Genomic DNA, 19,627 nt, shown 5'->3' on the forward strand with positions numbered 1-19,627 from the left:
GATTCTTCCTGATTCTAAAAATACATGCTTTGTGTATATTACCTCATCATTTTCATGTTTAAATGCAGTTTCAAAGTTAGTGCAGTGCATTTTTTTCTTTTATAATGCCTAGCTGTCACACTAGTGCGAAACACAAAACCTTGCCTAAAATGTCTCATTATTTAATTTTGGTGCCAGTATTTCCATAGCAACGCATTTGTGAAATACCCTTGAAGAACAGATTCTATACTCCGGGAAAGAATGTTTACATGGCAAAACTCATAATCCAAATAAAAGTTTCAGTAGTTGCATTTGGGAGTACTTAACAAAAACTGTTTTTGTTGGCATGTCCGCTATTGAGACTGATGTGATGCATGCCATAATGTTTTAATGGTGGAGTAGCAAACATATTAAAAACCATGAGCAGACTATGCATAAAAACTGGAGACAATGTGAAGAATGAGCTGCTGAAACCATGAGAAAGATGGCCCAAAGAACAAAGAAAAGAAAGAAAGCTTAACAAGATGAAGAGAACACTCAGAATCAACAAGATTATGAAGCTGTGATGTTTTCATATGTTAGCATTGAGAAAAAATGACAAGCAAATCTTTAGTTCCAATTTCCCATAACCAAATTTTTTTCAAACTTAGGTATCCCAATATTAAAGCTAAAAAAATTGTATGAATAATAATACAGAGCTTGCTTACACAGTAAGCCTGAGTATTAAAAAATATATTAAATAATTTAAGCTGCAGCATTTCATATGTTCTTAAATTATCATGAGAAAAAATTGATTTCTAAAAAACATGTTTTTAAATACACAAAACAAGGAATTGGTAAATACTTCCACTTTATTCTTTTAAAACATTAATAATTAAAAGAATACAATTTGCTTTGACCTTTAATTCTAAATAGTGTGGATACACAGGGTACTTAAAATAAAAATTACATGTAATTCAGTATGTAAGATAAAAGTTAATTTTCACCCATTTATGACTTCCACAGTACTTAAGGTTTTTATTACATACAGTTCACAATACACTAATTATTTTATAAAAGTTTCATTTCAATATCTATTAAAATGTTTGTTATTATACTTCAAAATACTAGTAAAATTACAGAGCATGATGTCCAGATCTCATAATCATATACTTACAACCTGTGGATCGCAAAGCAAACAAGATTTACACAGGTATTAGCATATAGTAGATTATAACATGTACTGTGCTGATGTAGTATTGTATTTCTTGTTGAGGTAGACAATGAGTAAAATTTGAGTCCAATTAGATGATGATGTAACTGACAGGTATACATTTCAAACACATTTGAACTAACTAGGACAATATTTCATATGAAAGCCAGTGGCAGCTCGTAACCACATGTTTGCATTGATCACACAATGACTAATTTGCAAACATAAGTTTTTGCTTCTGTTGTCATATATTTTAACCCAAGTCAGTTTCCGTGATCAATCATTATGCATCCTGCTTAGTTACTGCATTTAGTGCCATTAACAACAATATAATTTATCTAACATATGAAGTCACACTGGGAAGAAAGTTAATGGATGAATAATTTATATTGCATTTATTGTAATTTTTGTTATTACCTGCCCAACTACTGTGATGAGGAATTCACAATACTTGGAAATATTAGTAACAGGATCACCACTGGGATACCTTCTGAAATGATGATAATCATCTGAAATAAATATTATAAGTGTATTACTGAAAAGACCCACCCAGTAAGCACGTGTGTTCAAGTGCCACTTCCAGAAGTGGGAGCTGCACTGGCTCCTGATCGAATGTGCATAGTGGATTAACGACAAGGGTTGGTGTGCTGATCAGCCTGAATGTGGTTTTTACACTGTTTCCCACATCCCAGTAGGTGAGTACCAGGCTGATACTGAAGGCACTTAAATGTGATCTGTAGAGTATCCATGTAGAAGTACAACCTCAGTTACATGAGTCACAAACATTTAGAAAACATTCACATGAACAACACTACATGTAGATAGTTGAGGTACACATATTCCATCTCAGGGTGTAATGGGATGGTGACAGGAGGGGGCATCCATCAATCTTGTGCCAGTGAGAGACAAAGACACAAGAAAAAGATAAAGAACTATAATGCAGAAAAGATCTAAATTCAATCATTGCGGTTGAATACATCACAGAAAGAACAAATTACCTTCAAAGAAAGGGGCAGCAGAGCAGGCATTGGAATACTACAGTTGTAATTAATGAAAAAGGAAACGACGAAGCAAAAAAGTATTTGCAAAATCCTGACTTGAAAGCTGATGATAATGCAAACTATAATGAATTCTGTAACATAGACATTGACCACTTTGGTAGCTGTTGTTCTAGGAAGTTAATCTATGGAAGTAGATTAAATGCACCTAAGCCCTGGGATGCATATGGAAGCTGAATGCCACACAAAACTAATGAAATATTTGAAAACATCAGCAGATGGATTACCATTAAATTTTGTTAAGTATCAGCATATTCAACTCAGTATTTCTCATGAAACCCCAATACCTATGAAAATAACTAAAACAATGAAATACAAGAACTAATTTTCAGAACTATAGATAGATCACAACTTAGGCTGAAATCCTACCATCTACAATTAATTATCTGAGTCCAGTAAGTGTGATTCCTACTATAGGTGATTTTATAAATGAAGAAACTAATTGATATGACATATTTCCATTTAGTAATGGGTTACAGAATTAATTTGTCAGAAAACAAAACACAGAAGTGTTGTCATAATCATACATGGTGTTAGTTCTAGGACATCCTGTACAGACTTACATTGAAAATGAAAACCTTGGTATTGTAACAATTGCTATACAGTATGCAGGGGATGGACAAAAATTTGGAAACCAAAAGCACAACACAGTTCCATGCCCAAGACCGTGTAGGAAATCCCTTCTAATTGAAAACAGCTTTCAGTCACCTTGGAATGGATAAATAAAGGTCCTGTGTGGTTTTCAAGGAAATCTTATTCTCTTCTTCCTGCAAAATAGTGGCAAGTTATGGTAACGATAATGAAGGTGGATAGCAATCATACACTTCCAAAGTAAACCACCAAAGCTCTATAACACTGAGATTGGGTGACCGTGGTAGCCAGGAGATATGCGACAATTCATCCTCATGCTCCTGGACAATGCGAACTGTGTGAACAGAGGCTAATCATCTTGGAACACAGCAACACCATTAGGAAACAAATATTGCACAGTGGGATGGACATGATCAACAAAACTGCCACATAGTTCTTGGCAGTAATGCAACCTTGCAGAGTAAGCATACAGCCTATAGAATACCACAATATGGCTGCCCAAATCATCACTAAACCCCCACCAAATTTCATTCTCTGAATGTAAACTCAGACAGAAGTTGGAAACAATGTGAAATGAGACTCATCTGACCAAATGGCTTTCTTCCATTGCTCCATGGTTCACATTTTACAGCTTCATTTGCACATTTCCCTGTTACAGGGATTTACATCACTGATGTGTTGTATTATTGCATCTCACCCTAGAGTTCCCAGCTTATAGAGTTCCCTCCATGTTGTTGTGTTACTGACATGGTTTGTCAGTGTGACAGTCAGTTCTGCAGTGACTTTTGCAGCTATCGTCCCTTTATATTTAGTCACACTTCTCTTCAATGACCAACTGTCACAATAATTCAACATACATGTTTTGACCTAGTGGATGATATGTTTATACTTTTCCTGTATACACTATAAAACTTCAATACAGTACCTCGTCAAACACACAAAACTTCAGCTATCTTGGTTACAGAAGCATCCACCCATAATAGCACCAATCATTACCCACATTCCATTCATTTAACTCTGATATAATTCACTCAAAACTCCACAGAACACTATTCTGAAATTGACTGATACTTGCTTCATATTGAGAAAATTGCACAGGTGCCATCCATAACCAAATACAACAGTGCAACATACAGGTTTGGCTAGCATTTGCATTCATGTTCAAGCATGCATGTCTCACGGTGTTTCCATATTTTTGTCCAACCCCTGTACACATAGACTGATGTCCTTTCTCATTATTAATATTTCTCTTTTGCCAAAAATAATGAAATGCAGGAATAGAACATTAAGAACAAAAACAGCTTTGAATACATGGTTTATCAACACAGCTGGAAAGTACATAGGTAATTGACGTCAAAACAGTTTTCTCATCAACTAACAATTGCTAAGTCTGAACACATGTACACAGTTTACAAGATACCAACCCATTGACCACAAAAACTATGTCAAAAATGTGTCCTTGTTATTCCAGTGCAGCTTGGCAAATGAAGGATCTTTTTGATTGATTTTATATTGGTCCAGTTTTATCATACAGCACAAATTGTACAATTGATATTGGACAGGTCAAATATAAGTTACAATAATACATAGTATTAGCAAAATATTAGGCAAATTAAAATTAGGTACTTATTAAAATTAATTTTGTTACGTATTCAGAAATTCTCTGACAGAATAGAAACAGAGCTTTATTAGAAATGCCTTTAGTTTAGCTTTGAACATTGGATGAGTAGCATTTTTTATTTCCTCTAGTATCTTATTGAGTAGTATTACACCAATGTTAATTATGCTCCTCTGGTAGGAGATTGTTCTGTGATATTTTTGATGTATATTTGATTTTCCTCTGGTACTATAGTTGTGTACATTTTTGTTCTGTAGCAGTTTGCCTGTTTTCAGGAGGTAGTCCCTAGTGAACAAAATAGTTTCATAAATGAATAAATTTGGAACATTTAGAACACCAAGCTCAGTATATAAAAGTCTTGCTGAACCCATAGACCCAAAACTTTTGTGACACTTACATTTTCTAGGGGATCATTTTTTAATTGGGCTTGAATAGACATTTGATTAATTGGAGGAATTAAATGAAAATTGACACACACAGTTTTTTCAGTATTTATGAGTTTGTTTTTTGGTGAACCACTCAGAAAGTCTTTTCATAGAACTTTCTGTTGTGGACGAAGTTTCTGGACTGGATCCAGTGAGCATTATGCTGGTGTCATCGACAAACAGGATAGTTTTTGTGGGACTCATATATTCAACTAAGTCGTCCACATAAATTGGAAAGAGTAGTGGACCTTAGATTGAGCCCTGTGGTGCACCATATTTTTATTGGTAATTTCCTAGAAGGAAAGAAGTTGTTTCTTGTTTTATTCATTTTGTTGAATTCATACTGAAGTGATACTTTCTGCCTGCAGTTTTTTAGGTATAAACACAAACAGCTATGTGCTACACCTCTTAGGATCCCCTTCACTGTCACTGTGGTGCAAACATGACGGTGGCCCATATATTGTTGGAATGTCCTCTTTTAACCACCCTCAGGTGAACTTTTAATCTCCTGGGTGATTTATCATCTCTTTTAGGTGACAATGTCTCTATGGCAGATCATGTTTTAAGTTTTATTCGAGCAAGCGGCTTTTATAGGTCCCTCTAATTTTATTGCGCCACCCTCTTTTGTGCTGCATATTTTACTTAGTTTTGTGTTGTAATTCGACTCCACCCTAATCTTTTAGAATGGAAGTTTTAACATGTTGCAGAGTGGCTGCCTCATCCTATTATTTCCATGATCAGCCAGCCACAGTCCTCTGCTGTACAGTTTTCATTCCTTCTGCCTTTCTTCTACATCTTGTTTTTGTTGCTGTGCTCAGTTTTCCATGTTTTCTTACCACTGACCTTGGGGCTTTTCTTCCCCTGGAATTTTTATTTTAGTGCTTAGCCTGACTAGTGGATAGTTTCAATATGCTCTGTGTTTTTATGAAACAAGGGACCGATGACCTTTGATGTTTGGTCCCTTTAATCTTTAAATCAACCAACCAACCAGCTACACCTCTTACTCCCCGTCTTTCTAATTTTTCAAGCAAAATGTTATGGTCCAGGACTTTGAAGGCTTTTGATGGATCTAGAAAAATACCTGCAGCTAATTTATGTTGATCAAGGGATTTTAAAATGCAGTCTAAGAATTTGAAAATTGATGTCCATGTAGATTTAGACTTTCCAAAACCATGTTGTTGTATTGTAAGAGGTGCATGTTTATGTATGCAACTTAAAAGCCTGTCATAGAAGAGTTATTTTAGAATTTTTTAGAAGGAACTTAACTGTGACACAGGTCGGTAGTTTGATATTTTTTCAGAAGAACCTTTTTTTTTACCAGTGGTGAAACTTTTATTTTAAAATATCTGGAAATACATCATTTTTTAAAGAGAGGTTGAAAATTTTTGTTAAGGGTTTGCTATGTGGTGAGCACATGCTTTTAATATGAAATCACGTACTTCATCAAGACCACTTGACATTTAATTGCTTAATGGTTTAATTTTAACTGTAATTTCATTGGGGTTTGTTTCATACACATACATAGAAGCAGTCGAGATCACTGACTTGCTGAAGAAACTTGGACTGGTTCTTGACAGTGTACTTGAATGAGGTTTTCAGCTAGTGAGGTGAAATATTCATTGAATTTTTCCACAACTGAATTTGAATATGTGGCTTTCGAGCCTTCTAGTGCTAATGATACATTCTTTTTCTTTGGCACTGAACTAAAAGTTTCTTTCTTTACAACTCTCCATATGGATCTCATTTTGTTAGATGAGTTTCTTATCAAATTGTCATTCCACATAATTTTTGCCTCTTTGCCTACTCTACCATAGGCTTTTGGATAATCTGCGAATTCTTTGGTTACTCTATATTTCTTACAACAGTACAGCTGAAATCTGTTTCTATCACTGGAAATTTTTATGCCTTTAATTACCCATAGCTTATTATTGTTAGGTTTTACTGGTTTTACTTCTTTTGGAAATGCTACATTAAAATAGTGAAGAAAGATACTCTGAAAACTCATTTACATGCTATCAACATTGTTCTGAGTGGCAATGCTTTCCCAGTTTTCCTTCACCAGTAAGAGATTAAAAATTCTAACATTATCTTCAGAAAAGGTTCTATATTGAACTACTTTTTCGGATCTGCTACTACTTGTTGACATTTCTATACACATCAGCTATGCCTTATGATCACTATAACCCATGCTGAGTAGTCTGCTTGTAAATCTGTAGTTTGTTTCTGAAATGAATATTTGTTCAATAATGGAATTTGTGCATTCTGTTAATCTTATTGGGCAGTGTATTGTGGGGATCATATTGAATGTGTTGGTCATATTTATCAAAGCATCTCTGGTTCTGCTGTCTTTTGAAAAATCAATATTGAAATCGCCACAAAGCACTATCTTCATATTTATTGTACTGATCCTGTTCAGCAGAACCTCTAGTGGAAAGTTCAAAGTCTCTTTCAATTGTCATATAACTTTTACTGACATCACAGAACTTTATTCGTTCTTTCACAAAGATAGCAGAGCCACCATGTTTGGAAAACTCTTGGCTAAAATGACTTGCTAATCTATATCCTGAGATTGAGGTTAATTTTACTTGGTCATTCCATAGCCAATGTTCAGTAATGCAGATTATGTCTACAGTTAGTGCATACTGGAGTAGTGCTTCCAACATGGAAATTTTATTTGTGAGTGACTGAACGTTATGGTGTAGTATAGCAAAATTTGGGTATTAAGTAACTTTAGTTGAAATGGTTTCTGATTCTTTATCTAATGGCATTTCTAATACAGCACTTACCCTAAAAAAATTCCAGTATCTTTCTTGTGTGTGGCTTCTGTTTGCTTGTGGCAATCAGCAGATGAGTTAACTTCTGGAGCTTGTATAAGTTTTGTTACATCCATATCTGTCCCCTTCGGTTTAAACTATTTCGTAATTTTCATTTGGCTGATGACTTAATTGTTTGTTTCTTGCCTAATTGGTTTAAACCACTTGGAAATTTGTATTTGGCCAATGGCACAGCTTGTAACTCATCTAAAGCACTTCTTAATCTCCGTTTGTTTGTCGCTTACACTTTTTTCTTCACTCTTCTTCGAAATGCGAGTACATATTTTTTCGGCTAGTAATTTCTTTCCTGGCGGATTTAAATGGAGTCAATGGACCGTATGGAACCTTCACTCCAATCTGTTTATATCTACAATACCGACATTCTTAAAGTTAGTGCATATTTCAGCGATAAACTCGTTTGCAACATCAATTTCGCGGTTCACACATGACCAGGGTGGTAAATCATGACGATGTGGGATGTTCAGAATGAGTACATATGTGTGGGTTAAATTATTTAAACATTTCCTCATTTCTGTAATAACCTTGTATGTCTTGTTTCTATAGACGTCGTTTGATCCTCCTATTAACATTGAGGAATCGTCTTTATTCAAACTAGCTACGTCAGTTGATGATGTTAGGTCCGTTATTTCACTCAATGGAGCCCCTGGCTTTAAGAAACCAGATGCCTTGAAACTACATGTTCTCATCTACATTGCAGAAATTTCATGGCAATGACTGTCACCTGGCACACAGATTGTTTTGTGTTTCACAACCGGAGGATTTAAGGTTCTTCTTCTCACCTGACTAGTGTTGTTTTTTTGCTGCACATATTCTAAATGCCCTTCAGTTTGCAGTTTCAGTAGCTCAGTTCTGTCACGACACTCAGAAGTCTCTACTCACTCATTAGTTCCCATCCTATGCTCATCTGACAATTAATTTATAATACAAAGCAAGGCACTTGTAGCTAGTTCCAATTGATATAATTATACAAGAAAGTAAGTTTGATTCTTCTCTACAAACTTTGCTATTTGCCCTTTGGTTACAATCTTTATGTCAAAGTGCTTTTTCAAAGGTCATTGTTCTCTCAAATTATGGTTGTGGTCTGGTGTTGCTTTGGTTGCAATCTCCCACACCTTTTGGCCCATATAAAGGGAGGTCACTGCTCTCTAGCTGCATCGAATGTCAAGTATGCATTGACTGCAAAGAGACAAAACGCTGCATGCTGTTTTCATCCAGACACAATCAAACTGTAACTTCCATTTTATCATGCTTGTGGCTTAGAGTTATTCATGATATTTCATAATGTTCACTTTATGGTATAGATACTAGGTTGCATCTTGTGAGCTGTTGGTGTCCCCTTTCAGACTACTTGAACTATCAAAAATCGGTTTGTTGACCCCCACTATGAAACAGCCATTGTCAGTTTATTAAATTATTGTTGTAAAGCCTTTGTGACCTGTAACTAAAAACAATGAAGAGTGCATTAAGTTCTACAGTATCTCTATTGAATTTGATTTGTTTATTCTAGGAAAATGTTGTAATAACACTGTCAACCACCATCCATGAGCTATCTCTTGATAAACAGCAGAATTAAGGCTGTTTTTGCTGTCAAAGATGTTCCTAAACAATACTTAGTGTTTATATATATTCTTCCCTCCATATCCAATCATTTAGTTGTGTCTCCCATGAGTTTTCTCTTTCTAGTATGCGTGCCTGAAGAGTTGTAGGTGTAATCTGTCTCTAATACACTTGCTGTTTTTCCACAGAGTGCCATTGTGGGTAGCATGACTGGCATGGGAATGATGGGCTGGTTGGTGATTGGTGCGCAGCTACACCAAGCTCGTGGAAACATTGGCTTTGCCACCAAGCCGCTGAGCACTAATGGCTGCCTCTACGAATTTGACCACTCACAGAATGGCACTGTAGCTGTATCCAGTGATTTTTGCACCAGGTGAGGCCGACTCCTTTTTCTTTGTACTTCTCAGCGGTACGATATAGTCCCCCTGGATTTCCTCTACTGTGACACGTGCTCTTATTCTCCAAACAATGTGTGGAACCATACATGGCACATGGTCCAATCTCAGCTTTCCCCTATAATTTTTGCCCTTTACGACTCTCTCATCAACTGTATTTACTCGAATACCTTTTTCCGGTTTTTGTAATCCAAAACATCTGCCTGCGGCTTAGAATAGAGTGCAAAGCAAGCGGAAGTTCTGAAAAAGGTTGGTAGGTGCCGCTACAACTAACTTCTGCCGTCAAATATATGTAGCGCTACACAAGAATGCTTTGCAGGCACAAATATAAATAATGGTGCCAAAACCTCTGTGTCAGTAAATAATTTTTTTTGTAGTGGAAGATGAGCTTTTTTCTCTGCCCTGAGTTTTGACCACTGCATTTTCATACATTTCCCAGTTAAGTAAATACAAATTCTGTATTGTTCATCTCCGAATCTAGCAGCATTCCAATGTACTATGAAAATCCAACTGACAAGACTGTTTGCGATGTTTGTCAATATGGCCAACTCTACATTCTGAATTTTTTCCTACCTGTGAGAAGAGGTGGTTGTAATAGGAACTTTCATGAATTTTGAATCACATGCAGTATTCTCTTCATCATAAGAATAATACGAATATAAATATTTTGCCATGTATTGTTTCATGTTTGCTGCTATCTCATTTAAATCCTGTCTGCCTAATAAACTACGAAACTAGAGTGAGACAACAGCAAACGTGGAAGAATATACATATCATGTCATGTTTATAATCGTATTATTCTTATGCCTAATAGTGATACAGTCAGAAATGAAGCACAGCAATTTACTAGATTTTTAAATCTAAGATGACTCTAATTTCTGTGTAGAATGTAGTGTACTGAAGAGATGCCTGCAAAGATTTTCAAACAGAGAAAAATTTTCGCTAAACTCTCATTCAGAACATCTTCTATCATACGCAGTCTATTATTTGGTTCTTGTTTATCATTATCAAAGAAAGCAGCAGTGTAAGTAATAACAAATAGCGGTTTCTTGCCATTGTTTAGGTTATGAGAAAATTCCTCTCATTCTTTTTTTTTACATTTTTTTTATCGTAAGCTGCAGTAGCGTGCACAAAAGCGAGCCATGCCGCGACAATGCATGACACAGTACAGTAATGAGTTTTCAGTTAAGAGTGACGTAAACACCTATAACAAAGAGAACGGCACTTATTAGATCAAAGAAAAATATGCAATCAGTTCAAACCAGACGAAGCACGTGAAAAAGGAATGGTACCCATATAAATACAGACGGAGCGCCTGACACATAGCAATGACTACCTGGTAAAGCTTAACTGCTAAGCTTACGACTCGAACCAAACTACTGTAGCTGTATCGTCATTCATTCAACCTAAATTGTGCCTCATATTACAATGGACCAACTTTGTTTCAATTTGGAGGTACGGCCTAAAACTTTTCTCTCCCCTTGAATTTCGAGTCTCATTTTTCAGGTGCGGCTTACATTTGAGTGTGGCTTAGATTCGAGTAAATACGGTACATCCACATCTAGATCTATGTCTGTACTCTGCAAACCACTGTGAAGTGCATGACAGCGAATAAGTCTCACTGTATCATTTTTTTCAGGCTTTTGCTCCTCCAAATTACATATGGAGCATAGGAAAAATGATTGTTTAACTGCCTTGTGCATGCTGTAATTAATCTAATCTTATCCTCACAATTCCTATGGGAGTGATATGAAGGGGTTGTAGTATATTCCTAGGGTTCTCATTTATAGCTGGTAAGGTAAGGTCTTATGTGACCAAACTGCTGAGGTCAGCGGTCCCTAAGCTTACACACTACTTAACCTAACTTAAACTAACTTATGACGAGACACACACACACATAAAGAGTCTGCCAGTTCAGTTCTCTCAAAATCTGAATAATAGTCTTCTGTGGTCAAACAAACCTGTTACCATTCATGCTGACTTCTCTGATGGAAGGTATTCACTGATGTACTGACATATATTCTATAAACCTCACCCTTCTTCCAATCAGTGTTTCACATATGTTTCATTTCTCACCAGTTCTGTGGATACCCATCTCATTTCTTATCTTATTAGTCCTCTTAGTTTTCAGCCTTTTTGTATAACACATTTCAGACAACTTGATTCTCTTATTTTCCAGTTTTCCGCTAATCGATTTCTGAATATATGTCCAACTTCCAACTCTTGCAGCTTTCTGAAATCCTACTGTACCTGTCTACAAAGAAGGACCATAGTATTTCCAAACTTGGCTTCCTAACTGAACATGATTATAGGCAAACAAAGTTTTAATAAGTGCAGAAAGTTCTAAATGCTAAGTGAGGTGTAACTGATTTGTTTGGAACAATTAATAATTTGGAATTACTAGCACTTTTCTGCCATTCCACCTTTTGCACCAACTTACATGGAGCATACAATAAGCAACATAACACTTTTCTCCTGAAAGCAAGTTGGTTTTATTTTAGATTTCAACACACCATATAATTCTCCCACTCTTTTGGCTACAAATTCCTATTTTTAACATTATCTCCATTCAACACAACGGCCTTACACCACCTTATTCGGGGGTCCTGTATACCTGCATAGTACCACTCCACTGGTCAATTTCAGAAGCACTGTCTTGCTGCATCATTAACTTCCTCATCATCCACGTACATCCCTCATTAGACCAAACAGATGGAACTTGGAAGATGCAAAATTTGGGTTTGTATGGTGCATGAGACTAAACAGTCCAATGAAATTTTGAGTTCGTCTCAGATGCACAGACTTGTGTGAGGCCTTGCATTGTCATGAAGGAGAAGTTCATTTGCATTTTAGTGGTGATGAACACACTGAAATCATTTCTTCAGTTTCCTGAGGGTAGTACAATACAGTTCAGAGCTGATCATTGCACCGTGATGGAGGACATCAGAGTGCCAGAAGCTTGCAACCACAACTTTACTGGCTAAGGGTGTGACTTCGAACTTCTTCTTCAGAGAAGAGTTGGTGTGGTGCCACTCCGTGGATTGCCATGTTGTTTCCAGTTCTAAGTAAAGAAATCGTGTTTCATCATCTGTGACAATGTTCAACAAAAAATTGTCATGATCAGCCTCATAATGTGCAAGCAATTCTGCACAAGTGGCCCTTCATTGGTTCTTTATGGTCTTCCACTATGCTGCATGGAACCCAGCAGGCACACACATTTGAGGACCCCATCTAATGGACAAGTGTGTCAGCCCTACGAGCAGAGAAGTCCAGTTGTGAAGTGAGATGTTTGATTGTGATCTGTTGAGCAATTTGAATGAGAGTGCCCACACATTCCAACATTGCAGAAGTCACAGCTGCGTGTGGCTGGCTAGCATGTGGAAGATCAGAGAAGTTTATGTGACCTTATTATGATGATGACAAACACCTCGCCCAATTACTAACCATGCTTTTGTCACTGCCAGGTCTCTGTAGACTTTCTGCAAGCGCCTATGAATATCTGTGAAGTTCTTGTTTTCTGCCAAAAGAAATTCAATGACAGTTCTCCATTTTAAAGGCTACATATAGCACCGCCACCTATCAGAACTTCATGAAACTATGGAGGATGAAGCAGGAATGTCCCACAAAAGTTCCACACTTTTCAACAGAAAGTGGCCAAGAAAAAAAAATTTTCTGCATTATTTATTGAACAGTGACCTGCAGCTTGAAGGTAGGAACTGCTAGAACAATAATGTCAAATTTGCTCTCAGATATCAACAGATGTATTTACAAACTCTGACAATAAAGTTCAGTGAATAGTCCTGTGACATTCACATAGATGAACTATGAACTAAAGTTACCTTACTGTTCTTTGAAATAGTCACCTCCCATAACCATGCACTGCTGAGCTCTGCGATACATGTCGTGGAAACTTTGCTCGAATCTTCCTTTGTGATGCTGCTCAAAAGCTGTGTCACATTTCATTTTATGTCAGGAATATCATCAAATCTCTTTCCTATCAAACGAATTTGAGCTAAGGGAATAGGAAGAAGTCTGAAGGATTGAGAAGCGGTAAGTATGGCGGTGTTAAAGTTGCACCACCCCCTTTTTGCCAGGAACTGTTTGATGATATTGGCTGTGTGGGGGTGAACTTTTTCATGAACAAATAACCAGGAACCTTGTTGTGAGTACTGGGGTCATACCCTGCATGAAAATCGCATGAAACAGGTCAAAATTTTAACATATTGTGCAGCATTCGACGTCATTTCCTCAGGAAGAAAGTCCTTGTGGATAATGTCTTGAATATTAAGAATGATTGTTTTAGGGTCATACTGGAGACACCAGGTTTTGTCCTTAGTGATAATACAGTTCAAGCAATTGTGTGTCACATCTACCATTTCAATAAAATCCTGTGAAGCCTCTAAATGTGTCTGCTTCTGATTGTCAGTCGAGTGATGTGGCACTAGACAACAACACGTTTTCCTCTTCCCTAACTCCTGGGTAAGGATTTGTCACACAGATTCACATTCATCTGCAGTTCATTCACTATCATGTGCACAGTTAATCAATGGCCATTCATGATTAATGTCCTCACTTTCTCAATGTTTTTGCCACTGGTAGCAGTCACCTGTTGTACACTATGGAGATTGTCAGAAACACTTTCCCAGCCTCCTTGATAACAGGCTAACCACTCATACACCCACTTCATAGACAGTGCTTGATCCCCATAAACACATACCAGCATTGCATGCATTCCTTTCAGTGTCTTGCCAAGCTTAAAACAAAACTTTAAATTGATCTTTTGCTCGGTCATTGTCCTGTTCTCAGTTCTGAATCAACAAGCCAAACAAGCACTTTGTCCAACAGGTCTAACACGGAACACACACAGTGCTGAACTTAACTATGTTGGGGGCAGGTTATCAACACTGGCTGCTATGCAGGTGCAGTGTTGTGAGTCACCAGTGTTGCCCAATTGACCTTTCTGACTTCATTCATCGAACTTTGTCAGATGTTGTATTACAACTGAGAAGTCAACAAAAAGTGTATTCATAAATCGTGGTTGCCCCACTTCAAGTCATTCATTAGCCAGTTTTATATCAATAAAGGATTTAGTTTAACTTCCTTTTTAATTTATTGCTTCCTATAAACATAGTGATTCTTACAAAATCTAGTGTGAGACATCAGCTGAGTAATTATCATCTCCCTGAGACACTACAGAATTGATCCCTGGTGATCTACAGTGATAGATAATTCCTCTTGTTTTGCAATGTTTTTACAACTGGATGCCCTTCCTGCTGCCAACCCCCTTCCCTTGTTAGAGGGGTGGAGGCTTGCTAGTTTGATCCACCCTGAGTATTTATTTCCCCGGTACCCACCATTGTGAAGGAAAAGAAAGACGCTAAGAGGAAGTGGGAAATGTCCGGAAGTGCTGAGGATGGGCAAGCATACAAATGTGCAAAGAAGGAGGCAAAACGAGATATGGCTAAAGCTAAAGCTGAATCAGTAAGGGAGGCATACGAACAACTACAGAAAAATCAGGATATGAGACAACTGATATGGATAGGCAAATCAAGAGATAAAGCTTCTAAGGATCTAACAACAATAAAACAAATGAAAGATGAAACAGGAATAATTCTGAATGACCATGGAAATATAATCTAAAGGTGGTTGAATTATTTTGAGAAATTGCTGCATGAAGAAAATGTAAGAGTGAAAACTGAGGAAGGAGGGACAAACAAAGGATTAACTATGGATATAAGAAGAGATGAAGTTGAACAGGCAGTTGAAAAGATGAAAAATGGGAAGGCAGTTGGCCCAGACCAGATCCCCATTGAGGTATGGAAGTGTCTTGGTAAAAAGGGAATTGAGTTCCTTTAGGATTTAATGAAGAAGATTTGGCGACAGGAGGAGATGCCAGACGAGTGGAGAACTAGTGTATTGATCCCAATATTTGAGAGGAAAGGTGATGTGCAGGACTGCAGTAACTATAGAGGTATTAAACTGATGGCACACACAATGAAAATTTGGGAAAGAGTTATGGAAGCAAGATTATACAAGAAGACTGTGGTGTGTGAAGAACAGTTTGGGTTCATGCCTGGAAGAGGAACAACTGATGCAATACATGTTTTAAGGTGGATAGTGGGGAGGCACGGGGAACTACAAGCTGATCTACATATGGCTTTCATTGATTTGGAGAAAGCATATGACAGAGGCCCAAGGGACAAAATATGGAGAAGCATGAGAGAGCAGTGCGTGCCAGAGAAGTATGTGAGGTTAGTAAAGGAAATGTTCAGAGGAGCAATGACACAGGTGAGTAGTAGTGTGGGCATGACAAAGGAGTTTCCAGTAAAAGTAGGGTTACATCAAGGGTCTGGGTTTAGTCCCTACCTCTTTGACCTGATTATGGATGTGCTGGTGAAAGATGTGAAGAAGGAAGTGCCGTGGAATATGATGTTTGCGGATGATGTGGTTCTTTGTGAGTAGAGCATCGACAGACTTGAGGAAAAGCTGGAGGATTGGAGGAAGGCACTACAAGAAAGAGGGATGAAAATTAGCAGGACAAAGTCAGAATAATCAGCACTGAAGGATGTGCAGATGAGGTCTTGCAAGATCCAGGATAATGAGCTGAAATCAGTCTGCAAATTTAAATACCTGGTGTCGTACATACAGAGGGACAGAGGACTGGAAAGCAAGATATAACACCTAATAAATTGCGGTTGGAACAACTGGAGGAAAATGAGTGGAGTGTTGCGTGACAAGAAGGTGAGCATTGGGTTGAAAGGGAAAGTGTACAAGTCAGTGGTAAGGCCTGCTATGATATACGGGGCAGAGACATGGCCAATCACAGTAGTCCAGGAAAGGAAGATGGAAGTGGCAGAAATGAGGATGCTGAGGTGGATGTGTGGGGTAACAAGGAAGGACAGGATTAGAAATGAATTTTAGAAGAGCTGTGAAAGTGAGACCCATGGGGAAAAAGATACAAGAGAGCAGACTAAGGTGGTACAGACACTTACAGAGAAAAGGGGAAGAGTATATCGGAAACAGAGTTGAAGATATAAAGATTGAAGGGGCGAGAAGGAGAGGGAGACTGAAGATGAGGTGGAAGGATAAGACATCCAGGGACCTAAGGGAGAAAGGATGGAAGAAGGAAGAGGCAATGGGTAGATTACTACGGAGGAGAAGAATCCAGAAGAGCAACGCCAACCCTACGTGACATGGGACAAGGTGACAATAAAGAAGAAAGAAAGAAGAAGAAGATCTACAGTGATAGATAATTCCCCATAAGATCATGTAAATTAAAAGAAAAGTCATGCAACAGAAAATGGCTTGTCTAATTAAATTGCAAAGGGTGAACAAGTAAAACCAGTCCTCACACAGACATATTGATAACAGGAACCATCAAATTAAGAAAAGATCTTAAGTGACACTGTAACAATCTGATTTATTGCTAAAAGACAACAAAAATATTTTAGCCACTGAATCAAGGATAATTATTTATCAAAGGAATAAGGGACTGAATACATGTATGACAGCCTTGGTACAGATGGGTGGATACGTGATAGACAAGACTTAAAACTGTGTTCATGAATATGACCAATCATTGTGAAATAAGTTAATGACCCAAAGGAGAGTCCCAGAAAAGCACGACCAAATACCAGTACACTCACCTAAGCACATCATGGGTGCAGCTAGCTGGCTGTGAAAATCAGATCGGCAAATGCAAGTATGGTCCATGCTTACCACTCCACTGATGTATGAGAGCAGAGAATGGCTTCAGTAATGGCTGAGAATTCTAAGTTCAGCATTTGATTTCTGCTCCAAGTTGAAGAAATCTCATTCTGCAGCTCTAGGGAAAGCATACTGTATTAAGCCCTGTGGAGAAAAGCCCTCTATGATGCTCCTGGAACAAGTGTACTCTTACCGACCCCTATAAAACTTATCTCGTTCTGCCAATATTGGAATCTCGCTGGCCAGTTGCAATAGAACTTTCAGTTTCCAACTACTGATAATTTAATAAATATTCTAATAAATTCCCTACGCTTAAGGATTCTGCCATGGCTAACCAATGAAGTACATCTCCCTGTTGGAGTGGGTAAAACACAGCAAATCTCCTCCACTGGCCAATGAGGGAGCATGCACATACACTTGCACATGAATTATCCCCTGATACGAAAATAAGTTCTATGAGCCAATCAGGGATCTCCTTGCTAAGTTTTGAACAAAATTTCCAGCTGGCACCCTTTGGGCCTAACGGTTGGGTCCAATGATAGCAGTAGTGTTTTTCCTCTTGTCCTTCAGATCTTACGTTTGGCAAAAGCCATTCTTTGTGCTTCACACTCACTGAAACTTTATAATGGGCTGGGCAAGCCTCGCTTGTCATCCCCAGTGCATCCTGCCAGAAGAGTGCTCTTCCCAGCATATACCTGGTTCACGTCTTGGCTCACAGCAAAAACATTTTTAAGACCCGTGGAGGTCTCCCAATGACTATCACCTTTTGCCAACCAGCTAAAAGCCCCAGGTTGAGTGCATTAGAAGACATCTTCACTATATCAAAAGGGAAAGGGATAGAGCTAATCAGAGATTTGCATTCAGATTTCATGTAGCATTGATTGGATTTACTAGTTGGATCTGCATATAAGATTATTAAACAGATTATGTGACTGTTTTGGAAAAAAAACATCACCTAACACTAAGAATAATAATTGTGAATTTTCTAAAGCAATTGTCATGGAAGTTAAATTTTAGTAATGAATAACTTTCTTATTTTATCATCTTTATTTGTTCTATTGCTCATAGGTGAAACAAAGTTCACAAATTTGCAATTTGGATCATTCCTCTCTTGGTTCTAAGCGATAACTTACAAAATTTATATAAAATTGCAGTGAGCATTGTTATTACAACGATAACAGAGGTAATTTTAAAACATACACATTACCAACTAACTGATGACTGTACACTTCCAGATGTTGTATACTGTAATAGCAGGATACAAAAACATTCAGCATATTACAATTTTTGGAATGGGATGTTTGTTATTAGCTTATTTCATTGAAATAGCTGTTAGCATATGTAGCTGAACTATTGCTTTCCTTGTGCAGTGAGGTGTGGGCAGTGTACTGTGTGTCGTACCTTTGGTACACAGCACTGGGCTTGGTGACATCGGTGACAGTGTCTCTGGTGGCAAGCATATTTCTACGCCAGGATGCCTCCAGACCAGATGCTCGCCTCATCAGCCCATTGGTGCGTCGGTGGCTGCCTCCAGCATCAAGAGCACAAGTTTACAAGGTGAGTCTCTGCTGACCAACATTCTTGCACTGGAGTGGTGAATTAGTTCCAATGAACATTCCATCCATTCACTGCTGAACAAAGCTGACCCAACCACACAGGACAGATGGTTAGGAGGTGGCCAGACATATCATAGATAGATTCCACTTTGCTAATATTAACTTTTGCGTTATGGTGAAGCACTTGTACCATCTTAAAGCATGACGGCAAGAGCCTTCATAGATTAGGCCATGTATAATCCTTAACCCTCTTTTTTGTAGCAATAGTACTCTGTTAATGTGAATGACTGCAGCACAACCCCATCTTTCTTACAGTTGCTAAGATGGGGATAGATTGTCCCATAATACAGTTTTAAGCTTGTGGGTGGGCCACCATTTTGGACAGTTGGCTAAGAAGATACAGCCCATTGCTGACTTTCTTACATACAGCATTAATGAGGGTAATTAACCAGAGGTATGAGTCCAGATGGACCCCTAGAAATTTACACACATTAGCTTCCTCTACCATTATGCCACATACCTCATTTATGCATGAGTGGCATAAGCTGCCAGTTGTAAATATTAGCATCTGAGATTTATTTACATTGACCTTTAATCCTTGTGCATGAAAACATGAACTTCATTCTAATATCCCATTACATGCTGAAAATTGAAGTTCCTCACAATTTTTACCATGAAATAAAACTGAGGTGTCATTGGGGAGAGTGGGGCACCC

At 37.8% G+C, this 19,627-nt stretch overlaps 1 protein-coding gene across 2 annotated transcripts in view; it reads left to right on the forward strand.

Moving 5' to 3' along the window:
* The window catches only part of LOC126278597 (sodium-coupled monocarboxylate transporter 1-like), a 228,106-nt gene that overhangs the window by 178,646 nt on the left and 29,833 nt on the right, over positions 1-19,627 (forward strand). For both annotated transcript variants that reach the window (XM_049978819.1, XM_049978818.1), the window contains exons 13-14: positions 9,443-9,627; positions 18,727-18,913. In XM_049978819.1, coding sequence (XP_049834776.1) covers positions 9,443-9,627; positions 18,727-18,913 — 372 coding nt within the window. The remainder of the gene's footprint in view (positions 1-9,442; positions 9,628-18,726; positions 18,914-19,627) is intronic.

Source organism: Schistocerca gregaria, chromosome 6 (genome assembly GCF_023897955.1).
Source record: "Schistocerca gregaria isolate iqSchGreg1 chromosome 6, iqSchGreg1.2, whole genome shotgun sequence".
Classification (NCBI taxonomy): Eukaryota; Metazoa; Arthropoda; class Insecta; order Orthoptera; family Acrididae; genus Schistocerca; species Schistocerca gregaria.